The sequence below is a fragment of the Dryobates pubescens genome, chromosome 19 (assembly GCF_014839835.1).
Source record: "Dryobates pubescens isolate bDryPub1 chromosome 19, bDryPub1.pri, whole genome shotgun sequence".
Lineage (NCBI taxonomy): Eukaryota > Metazoa > Chordata > Aves > Piciformes > Picidae > Dryobates > Dryobates pubescens.
In genome coordinates this window covers 10,484,597-10,496,993 of record NC_071630.1, presented here as the reverse complement: position 1 = coordinate 10,496,993, position 12,397 = coordinate 10,484,597, and the positions used below count along the sequence as shown (strand labels likewise).

Sequence of the window (12,397 nt, the reverse complement as noted above, 5' to 3'; positions counted from 1 at the left end):
CTGTGTTGAATCACATCCAGGTTCCTCAGCTTCTCCTGTGATTATGCCCTGACACACAATCAATGAATTTTTCCCTAAGCTGAAGGCCCTGACTGCAGCAGAATGACATGGGTGTGATATGCAGGGTGAAAAACAGCAGCGAGAAGAACAGATTCATCAGACAAGTCCTCACTCTTCCAGCAAGATCCACATAAACACAGCAGAGCAGAAAGAGAGAAGCATTTAGAGCTTCCTGAAGCTTCAAATAAAGGCCATTCATGGGCATTCTGAGTAGGTGGATAAGACCCTGGCTTCCAAGGAATAAATACAGTGAATGGGAGTACACACAAGTGTATCATGCTTTAGGGGTGGAACTAGAAATCTGTTTCTGGGTTAAAAGAAGAGTTAAAAATTGGTCCAATGTCAAAAGACAAAGCTCATTTTCAATGGGCAGAGACATACTCATGCATTGCTGAGTTTACCTGGCACTGAGAAATAAAGAAGTATGCTAACACATATAGGGCTTCTTTGAAATAGAAATATACAGAAATATAGCACTTTGGAGAAAGCTATGAAAAAAATCATTACATTTTTGTCTTGGCATTAATATTACTCAAATCACATGTATCTTTGTTAAGATGTATAACAATGCATTCTACATTCTTCAAAGCACCACTTAGTTGATTTTGGGATACCTAGTGCTGTATTTATACAGAACAAGCCCAGTTCTCATAACTTCATTGTTTTCACTGTGTCAGATCAAGAACAAATTTGGTCCTTGTGCTTACAGATGAAGAGAATGCATTGAAAACTTGGCCTAACTGAGCTATACCAACAGCATAGGACCAATACGGGCAGAGCTATTTTAGGTATGATTTATACTGTCTGAAGAAAATATAGGCCAGTAAAAAAGGCATATGTTTTATACAAGGGAAGAACACACTGAGAAAATGTATATTTAAAGAGAAAGAAGATAGCTGAGAAAATATGTCAAATCCATAAGAAGACAATCCTAAAGCAACCAGTCTTGAAGCAAATAAAAGAAGATGCACTATGAAACTAAAACTTCAGACCTACTGAATTGAAGCTACTTCAAAAGTTATCTTATAGGATATGCCTGTTTCAAAGATTTTCAAACTCTTCAAATCAATAGTATTGCATCATGGAATATGTGACTGGTATTTAAATACAATAACTAAGTAGTTCAAGCAGTAAGCCAAAGTGGCATTAACTCTATTAATAGAGACTGTCCCTCCTTTTACACTACTTATGTCAAATAGAGCACATGTTTCTGAAAGGGCCTGACACCACATGTCTAAAGGATGATTTTTCCTGCTTTATTCGGGAATAAGAGTATCACTTAGCAAGGCAGAGGGAAGATTTCTGAGGGCATTAACATCTCTAAATACTGAAAGGTTCAAAACCATGTCACGAACTATTGGAAAAAAGAGATGTCTCTATGGGAAATTAAATGTCACATGAAGTGCAAGAAAACTGTGTAAGACTGGACTTTTCAGACAGATACAAGATGCTGTCTCTTCACAGCTGTTATTTCATTTCTATACTGAAATCAGCAGACTTGCAAAGGGTACAGAGTACCTTTTACTGTCACTGCTTGAGCTGACATTGTAAACATTTCTGAATATCCACAGAAAGAGACACGGTCTGCTGGCACATTTGGGGCTTAGCTAGCACCCAACTAATTTAACATCTTAAGTCAAACAGGATATAGAATTATAGAAAGATTTCTTCAAAATAATTCTGTTGAAAAATACATGGAAGGATTTCTTCAACAAAAGAAACCTCAAAATTTGGAAATTCAGGTAGGTGGAAGTCTGAATGACATTAATTGTTATCAATATTGATTAATACAATTGCTGCCTCTTTCTAAAAACACTGAGTTGTCATTTCACATTTTTATGCTCTAGAAAGCTAAAAAAATCACAGTGTTTTAAATATATTTTAACTCTTGATTGTCAAGTAACACCTTTCAGAGAATTAAAAGCCTGATGGTGAGGGTAATTCTAAGGGAATGAATAGTTTGATCAATGCCACTTAGCTACAGCTTTATTACTTGAAAGGTTAGGATCAGGTTCTCCATGGTAGTTTGCAGATGACTGAAATGCCTCCGTCAAAGGATTTTACTTTGGTAATTAACAGTTGTTGCTACTGATTGCTTACAAAAAATAATGAAATTGACATTGTCTAATTCTCTCCAAACACCAGAGGCAAAAAACAAGGGGCAAACACCAAAAAAATACCACCCAAAACAAAATAGCAGACTAATAATAAAGGTAGGAGGGGGAAGAGAGCACTATGAGCAGGGCAGGAAGTTGGGTAGATGCTTTGCCTGAAACCAGAACCTTTGTAATAGCACTATTATACTCTCCTGCAGGCAGTGAATACCTTTTGTTTTGCTTTGGGTTTTTTCCCTGACTTTTCAGCATTCTTTAGTGGAATTCAGCTTGCAGGGGAAAAAGCCTTTCCTTGCATATTTGACCCAAAGGTCAAATTTAAAGCTTTTCAGACTAGAGCTTTCATTACAGACCTATCAACACTAGCTGTCCCACAGGTGAAGTACTGAAGCCAGGACAAAACATGTCGCTTTCATTCATGCTCATGACCATCAAAAGCCCTAAGCCAGAAGCAGGCAAGAGGGAATTCTACATTTCCCCCATAGGAGTAAAAGAAGAAAGTTCTAGCAAACATATTTGACAGGTTTTCATCTTGTTAGCCAGCCTCTGAGCACAGTGTCTTGACATGAATTTTTACCTTGTGGCTGCATATTGTTTTGGAAATCATGCACACCAATTTATCAGCGTGAAAGAAGAAAAGAGCAGCTCTGTCCCATTTTGCTGAACTATGACTTCAAGTATTTTCATCCATTAAGGAACACTTTTTCCACTTAAAAACCTGCTAATTACAATTATGTGCACGTTTTGTAGAACACAGATGACAAATTCTTACCTCCTTCTTAGTAAACTCGGGGGGATGGTCATTTTTGTCATCAATAAGAATAGTGGCAGTTGCTGTGCCAGTCAGTCCCACGTCAAGACCACCCATATCCTTAGCTTCTATAACGAGCTCATATTTTGGGGTTTCCATAGTCTGAAAAAAATAACAGAAGAGCAAAGGTTAAAAAATGCCCCACAACATGTTCCATATTCTCTTTAATTCACACTGAAATAAGAAAAAAGTAAATCTAAAGTTTAACTGGGTCTGGTAAATAGCATAGAAAAAGATCTGTTCTCACAGTGTTTGACCCAAACAAAGCACAGCTTTCTATGAGCTTCAGCTGCTATGGTGGAAACCTGATTTGGAATACATTATGACAAGATACAGGTGAATATTGGTAAACAGTGAATAATCTATCCTGTTATTTAAGGAGACTGGGAAAGGGGAGAGGAATTAAAATATACCTGCTCTTTAAGAGTAAGGTCTCACTTCAGTGCACCAATATTTAGCAGCTTGCCTCATCTTATGATGGGTAGGTACATAATTAAATACTAATGTCATAATCTACATATAAATACACTTTATTTTATTAAATCACTTTCACACTGTGCATTAGCATTTAGAATGGTAATTTAAGTTTGCTTCACTGTAAGAAACAAGAAGACAGTTTCAAAAATGGACAACTGCCAGCGACTGCATGAAGGAAATGTGTATAGTAACACTGAATATATACATCTATAATATCCAGTTCATATATTATGGTTGTTTATCTGCCTGTATATATATGGTAGAACTGGACAGTACAGGTCCATAGCAAAAGCCATCCCTATTCCTTGCCTCAAATACAGTCATACCTTGGGGAGGGGGAGGGAGTAGTAGGGGGAGAGGGGGGAATAATAAAATATAGCCACTTCTGCAATGTAAATGTGCCAGCATTTCTAATTCACCTCTCTCATCAGGCATGAAAACACATCTGTTTCCAAGCTGGACAACAGGGTAGTTATACATCCCATCAAAGAAAGCTGTTATCAGCATCAGAACCTGCTCCCATGGAAGTCATAGAGAATTTTGACATAGATTTTTCTGGACACAAGACTGGGCACCTAATTAAAATGAATATTTTCCCCATTTGTATGGCTGCCTTATATGGAACCATCTGCCCCAAAACCATATGTGATGCATCATCAATGGAGAACACAGATGGGAAATTGCTAGAGTCACCTTTAAAATTATATGGTAAGAATATCATGTGTGCTCAGGAATGTTTTTTCAAGCTTTCCTTGAAACCTAAGTCTGGATGTCAGGGGCAGAGCAACATAATGATGCTCAGCACCACTGCTAGATTTTGTATCCTCAGACCAGCTCTGTCAGCTAACTGTGTTTACAAGAACCAAGGCTACATATCTTTGACATCAGTCATGTCCTTTATCTAACACTTTTACAGATGATTACCATGCAGGGAGAAGACTGGCATGAAACTCCATATAGCAACGCAGTCATCTCTGTCTACCACCCAACATGCTGCTTTATGAGGCAGAATCAAGGCAGCTGAAATAGGGCTCATCCCTATTATCTCACCCAGTAAAAATTTTAAGAGACTTATCCCCCATCTCTATCTTAGCAAAGCAACCACTGAGGTCACACGATCTTCTCTGTGTCTAAAATACCTGGAAGCATTTAGTACATAGTGCATTATGCATTTTCCTGAGTACTTTGTAATGCCTTTCTTGAAGCCTGCATTAACAGTTCCCAATTAATTCATATTTAAATCCTGAAGTGTTTTTAGGCCATGAGAGAAGCAACCATATCAGTTGCTCATCAGATCAGCTATTACAAAGCAATATATCTTCATGTAAAATCAATGAGGCAAACCAGAAGATATATTTAGTTGTAAAAACGTATGGACTGCTGAAAAATCAGATGCCACTGCCACACTGGGCATCCTAAGAATTGTATTTCCTTAAATCTTACAACATTATTCCATGAAATTCATCTCAGAAGGCAGCAAACCCAGACAGGATTTTGATTTATAGCAGCATATAAATATATGCAAAGAAATATTACTGACATGTCTCTAATACAAATTCAGATTCCTGAGTGGAATAAAATTTACAGTTTTCATATATTTATTTTCTAAACCATGTTCAGTGTATTAAAGCCAGAATGGAGCTTCTCTCCCCTCCCCAAGATGCAACTTTTTCATTATTTTGATTAGGATGTTGTTATTATTGTATGGAAAACTTGCAAAGTCATTTATCACTTCAAGTTTATAAGCCTCTTTGCCCATTTTTACTCACAAATTGGTCTTTTCCCCTCCTCCCCCTTTGAAAACTGTTCCATTTTCTATTGCAAGCAAGTCCATTTATGCTAGAAATTGTGTCTAGTGCAGCAGAAATTCCTATGACAGGAGTCCAATGTTTAAGCTCACAACAGAATGTGAAACACGCTTTCCTGCTATGCAGCACTTTCTACATCAAGTTCTGTCACCAAATATTTGCTTTGTTAGAGAAAGCAAGTCCTAACTGATCCAAACCCAGCAGCAGAGGCATGTTCCCATTAGATGTTCTCTTTACACTAGGAGATTGCATGTAAAGGACTTTTTAGCATATCTCATTGCCCAGGTAATTCAGGCACTAGTAACAATTACTTGGATATGTGTGACTGATCACACTCTTGGTAAATCCTGGGACACAGGAAAAGGGATCTGTGGACAGAAGTTGGGTCCCTATGCACTTACTAACCCAGGTAACTCAGCTGATGAAGGACTTTGAAGGACCAGGGTCTGTGCTGGAGGCACTCATCCAGGTAGGGGCTACCATGGAAACCTCTCATCTTTTTGTTTTTCACAGGACTCAGGCCTTTTACCCCAGAGCACTTGCTCCCATCTTGTGAGAGATGAGTGCTCCTGGAGGGGGCAGTGAAGGTGTAAAGCAGCCTCACTTCACCTTCTCTATCTCTGCTACATGATACAAATTAGGGGCAAGTGCAGCACCTATACTGGGAGTATTTTGAGATCCTATGGTCCCTCAGATTACTGTCCCACCATGGCATTGCCTGTCATTAAACCCCGGCTTTGTGCTCCTCAAAGCAGTGACCTAGCCTCTGAAGTACAGTCTTTCAAAACCAACCAAACTAATACCATTTGGATAGTGAAATGTTAGCAATACAAACATGCAACAACTTTCAACAAAGTGAATCTATAGCTCAAAAGGATAATAGATGATTTTAATAAATGAACATTAAGTCACTGTTTGTGCAGCTTAGTATTTATCAACAGTGACTTTGTGGAGTATAACACTGTGGAGAGAGTTTGTATAATTACAGCAGGAGAACCATTCCTTTCCCCGTAAATTTTCACTCTAGTCATTTAGCCACGGCAGGGGTGACACTGGCAAATTGTTTGGTTTGCCAAGGAGGTGAGCTGTGAGTGGTTTTCTCTGAAGGTCCACCCACTGCCATTCTCAACAGCGTTAACATTCCTATCAGATTTCACTCCCCTGCTGCCTTGACATAACTGGTTCACCACTAGTAAGCAAAGAGAGGCCAGAAAGGTATTTTTTCAGATTTCTGATTCCTTACAAAGCCAGCAGGATCTAATCACAGCAAAGGGGAATAAACAGTTCAGTGCAGACATATATAGATGGAACAAACCACCTGATTACTTTTGGGTAGCGCTGAAAGAAACCAGGTATGGATGGTTTTCTGCTGAGTTTTAATCTTTTAATATTTCCTACAGATACAGCAAAAAACTGCCAGTGACTCAAGAGAAGCAAGCCATGGCTAGTACTTCACACTGCCAGCAGTGGCAGTCCAGGGCTTCCACTTGCATGCTGTAAGACACTCATGTGCCATTTAAATTCAGCTGGAATTTACAGCATCCTCCATATAAAAAGACTCAAAATGTACAATGGAAACAAGTGGAACTACTTGAATGATTACAAGGAAGTATTAGGACCCTTAGGTGGCCACTGAAATTTTCAAACTCGTCCAAGTCTTGAATTTCCAGTTATGTACACAGACTCTCAGAGTTTTGGTAAAAAACCCTCTCTGCAAGTCCAAAGCTTTTAGAAGTGTGACCATTGTCTCTCTTGTTTATTTATCTTTTATGGTAGAGCAATCACTCAGTAAGTTGATGTTTGCTCTGTTTTTTCCCCATCTATCATTAGACATTCAAATGAAGTGCCTACTTTTTGGAGTATCGCTGCCACAGAGTCAAAGGAGAGAAGACATTTCTGCATTTGTCTGCACCAATGATCTCAGGAGATCAGTGCTCACTAGTGCACAAGCATTAAGGCATGACTAAAGCTGGCTGAAGATTTCAATGACTTGATAAAGGTCACAAAAAATAGCATCAAAGTGAGGAACAGAAATCACATTCTGGCATTGTGTTAAAGAAGCATATTCAAGCATTAAATGATTAGTTGTTTATGTACATTGAACCAGGCTGGTAACTTTGTCTTTGGTTGTGAGAAAAGATTGGGGGGGGGTGGGGGGTGGGTGGGTGGAATCTAGTTTTGCTTAACTTCTGTAGTTCAAAACTTTCAGTCAAGCCTTTTTATTTGAATATAAAGAAAAATGGAATAAGTCAAGCAGATTCACAAGAAAGAAGAGCATGGGAAAACTCTTGTAACAAAGATCCTTTTTACCACTGGCACCTGAAGCAGTTGTGAGTAAACCTACGAAGCTGGCATGTAGATGGCATATATATAAAAACACCTCATTCTGGCTGAAAATGGAAATCCTGGGCACAGAGTCTGTCAGATACAACGCACATTGGGAAGCCTATTTACTGGTTTTCCAGTATAAACACCTAGTTGTTTTCAGGAGATAATATATTTCTTGAAGGACACACAGTGAGATGTTTAGAAATCCATTTGTGACACTAAGTTGGAACTAAGAAGAATTTGGATCAAGGCTTAATCTTCTTTAACATATGAAGATGGACTGATTTGAGAATTTTGGACCACTTTAGTCTTTTTTAAATCTGTAATTTAAAGATGCTTAAACAGGAGTTCAATATATTTCCTTGTAGATCTTCACAACACCGTTTTATTACCAGTGTTTAAATTATGTTCTGTAGTTTCTCTTTTAGTGAATGTTAGGATCCTGCTGGGGGTTTCAGGCTGCGAATCTCTGCCTCACATCAGCAGCCAGGTAAAAACTGAAGATAGGCACCAAGCAACACAATTCCAGAAAGCACCTCTTCAGTGTATCCTCCTGGCTGTGTTTCATTCTCCCCATTAAGTGTCTTTACCTAGGTCTTCATCCAGAACTCTCCAGTCATTTTAAGACACCTACAAACTGCATGTCCAGAAAAGGGCACACTTAGACCACAACATCCAAGACTGACATTGGTGCTTCAGTATTTAATCTAAAAAAAACCTGGGGAGAATAGACATTCCCAAAATTCAGAAAGTACTCAGTTAAGACCAAGCTGAACACTGCTGGGAAGGAAACACTGTACACAATGTCCAAAACTCTGTAACAGCTTTAAGTATCTTTTCAGGCCATCTGAACACTTATTGGCAATAGAGGAGGTTTTTTGTTTGTTTGTTTTCTAGTTGGTGAATATTTCTATTTTTTGTAACAATGCAACAGTGCCTCAACATTTCTGTTGATAATTCTGTACATAAACTATGTATTCATGCATAATACTATCTCAATAATGTGCTACCATGTCACAGTTGTTACTAATACCTTTATAATATAATGCTAACCTGAAGGGAAACAATCACAGCATTTAAATGTTTTCAGTTCATGCTAGAAAAAATGCTTACATTCATTCAGGATGATCATTGCATATAGCATGCACTGAATATGTCCTAGTAAGACACAATCAATGTTCCTGTTGAGTAACAATATCAACACTGAATCTCACATTGTTCCAGAGTATGCTGTCAGGGTTTTGACAAACATAGAACAAAAAAATGAAGCGATGTGGCTGTTAACTGCTTTAAGAGACATAATGCTTTTATAATTATAACATCAGCATTTATTTTAAGTGCCAATTGCTGCTGTGTAAAAAGGGCAATATACACAGAGGCTTTTCATTCAGACCTTGAATTACAGTTTGATAGATATAAACCCCCAAACAATTTTGTAATGTAAATCCTCTTTAGCTCACCAATTTCCAATTTTTTATATCATAAAGGAATGTCTACAGTTTAATCATTGTAATAATGTACTTCTGTTATGAAAAAAATCAATATCTATTTACTACCCATGGGAGACATATACTGGTTCATAGGTATATTTGGAAGTAAAAGAAAAACTAAATTTTCTCCTTGAGCAGTTGCAGTTAAAAAATGAAAGAAATTGCTCTGAAGGGCTTGATACAAATCGGTTTGTTGTCCAGAAAGATTTGCTTCCCTTCAAAAGGAAATTGGTAACTGCCTAATATATAGGATGTATAGGATCAAGACTTCACAACGCTAACATAAATATAAAGCTTATATACACAGCTATGTTCATTATACTTTGTGTGGAAATACAGGTACTGTTTGTGCATGTTTCAAATATTTGGTGTACAAGTTATCAGTTTTGACTGATATGTATTAGGATTTAGGGTTGTCATTGAATTTGTATCGTTTTGGAGAAGGCTGCCAACCATGAAGTGGCAACAAGCTTTGCTTTGAGAACTAGAAATCTGCAGGGGGAAAAAAGATTGAAAAATATGTGAGATATATATATTTGTTTACTGCTTACTCACTGTACAAATATGTACATCAGCTCATACATCCAAGTACTACACTAGCCATGCAGACATTCAGTCAAGAAAACATCTTTACACTGCAAATCTTATTAATACAGAATTTGTCCTATGGTAAAGATCACCACTTTCTAGGACAGAACAGTGACTGAAACTCCACTTAGTCTGAGATAATTCCATTGAAATTATTATTGTTAGTAAGGCTATTACCAAAAATAAGCTCTAGGAGGAGAACAGATATTCATTACTTTAAGCAGGATCCCTAAATTATCACTTTAAAGATACAACATCACTGAAGTTAGTACCTTTACACTTATTTTTACCAGCCAAAGATAATTCCCTGAGTATAATCTGTTTGGAACAGAGTGACACGTTGATCTGCAACAGCTAGTCACTACATGCTCATGGATTGGGAAAATATTTTCCACATCTACCGTGTTAGAAGTATTTAGTGCTATAATAGCTTTGAATAGGAGTGTAGAGTAAGAACCACAATGTGCCAAGGAAAATATTTGCTGTCAAATGTCATGGGTTTGTGGTGGGTTTTTTTTAATGCAAGCTATGTTGCAGACTCCTTTATGGAGCACTGTATTTAATTTCACCTTTTTCTTTTCTTTTCTTTTTTTTCTTTTTTTTTTTTTTTTTTCCCCTCCAGGAAAAAAAGAAAGAAAAAAAACAACCTAGTTGCTCTTCATAATTAAATGGTACTGCAGAAACCTTTCTTTCCAAAGTGAAAGCATCAATTAATACATAACTTTTCTTACTGATTTGAGACCATTTAATCACTGTGTTTTTATGACATACTCAAAGGTGTCAGGAATACAACTACCACATTCATCTCTGCTAAACCTTCTGTCAACATCAAACAACAGGTAAAGTGAGTGTCTGCTCCCTAGTATTAGGTCTGAATAAAGAAAAGAGAACTTCATTACAGTCTATATGAAACTATAGGTCCCGATATATGCAAACATTCTCTTTGTGTTTACATGTCACTAAGACTGTCATTATGGTTATGCCGTTACAAAGACTGGAAGTTTAAAGAGTGTGTCCAGTAACACATGCTAGATTTGGATTCCTTCAAACCGTCTGTTATATGGTAGCTGAACTTGCTACCCTCAAGGCTTGCTGGAGTTTTCATATCCTTTCTGCAGGCACAAGCATACTGTTTAGGAAATGGCATGTGGAATTCAGAGAAAGGTGAGTTTGGAGCTACAGCAGTTGTAAGCTTCTTTTGGAATTGTTACACACAAATGTAATTTGGCCAGGAAGCTTGCTGAGGTGCAAGCAGCCTTTCCATGATCCATAACTCTCCAAGACTTTGACTTTTCACAAAGTGACATGCTGCCCTAACACATCTACCAATGTGCCATATATTTCTAATGTTAGCATTCCCACTTCCACAGTGCTTTCACCAAAAGAACCTTCAGCCCTTCCTGTACATGAAGCACCTAGTCTTCTGCTAGCCTGGTCCTTTAATACAGCACCAAAACCTTGCTGAAAACATGATGTTACATCTGTTCCTTACTGACTAGATACCCACCAGTGTTTATATTCTGATTTTGATGCTGGAAAGAAATTAACATGAATAACATTCAGTGCTTAAGTGCAACCATCTCAAAACTGTTGATGGACTAGGTGACAAGTAGTTTCCCTGATGTTTAACACATTACAAGACTTAACATATTGAACACTGTAACAATGCCAGAACACATGATCAGCTCAGTCTGATGGCTGTATGATCCACCATTCTTTGCAGTCCTGATAAAAACACTTGTAAAGGAATATTGGCACTGCTGTACATTCTGCCAATTTATCTTTAAATATTTTTACAAAGGTAACAGTTTGAACAGAGAATATCAAAAGAGCTTTGCCTCAGAATGTCCGCATCAGCACACCTGATGAAGAGTCAGTCCTGTCTGAGAACCTGGTTCTCTTGATAGTTCCAGAAAGTACTAATCCTTGAGCTAGCTGTCAGGAGCACACAAGTCAAGAATTCCCTTCCACATTATAGATATTTATTTCAACAAAACATTGTTTGTTGTTTGTTTGGTTTGGGTTTTTTTTTTTTTGGTTTATTTTTTTTAATCACTCTTTCTGTAACAAATGCTCATTTTGAAAATCAATATATTTCCATAAAAGCTGTTCCCCTCTACTACCCAATCAGTTCTATTTGCAGTGTTAATTGTATATTTCATTTTCACAGTCACAATTTGCAATTCAAATAATCTGTAGACCAAGAGATATTTGCTGAAAAAAATGTTCAAATAATTTTCAGCCATTAACGTATCAGAGTTGTACAATTTGTTTGCAGACAATTTGTGAAAAGAAAAGGGCAAAGTTGTTTTAATAAATTATTGAATCAGTCCTAGCCATAGAGTCTAAATGAGTCTATCTAAATCCAAAAACCTAAAAGGAAAGACAAGTTTCTCCAACACAGCAACCTACCAGGGTTATCAGTAGAGACAGGTTTTCAAACATCTCTATATTAAAATACCTCTGCAAAGAGAATTCTGTAAGCATATGAATGATATAAATGTCATGTAATAAGGCTCAGTATGCTAAGACACCTGAAGGCGTTTTACTGCGACTTGAAGAGAGAAATAAATCATGAGGAGCACCCAAAATATTCAAGCTTGAGAAGATCCTCAGCCTAGCACGAAACACCACAGCTCTGCTGGCTTTGAATGGGCTACCCAACTTTATTTACATATTTATTGAGCTATAACTTGCCATGTTCACAAATGAACATGCATA

The 12,397-nt window shown here is 37.5% G+C and overlaps 1 protein-coding gene across 2 annotated transcripts in view; it reads right to left on the bottom strand.

Annotated features, from left to right (window-relative positions):
• CDH13 (cadherin 13) overlaps nt 1-12,397 on the bottom strand; it is a 489,323-nt gene that overhangs the window by 87,477 nt on the left and 389,449 nt on the right. For both annotated transcript variants that reach the window (XM_054169942.1, XM_054169941.1), the window contains exon 8: nt 2,947-3,087. In XM_054169942.1, the coding sequence (XP_054025917.1) occupies nt 2,947-3,087 (141 nt within the window). The remainder of the gene's footprint in view (nt 1-2,946; nt 3,088-12,397) is intronic.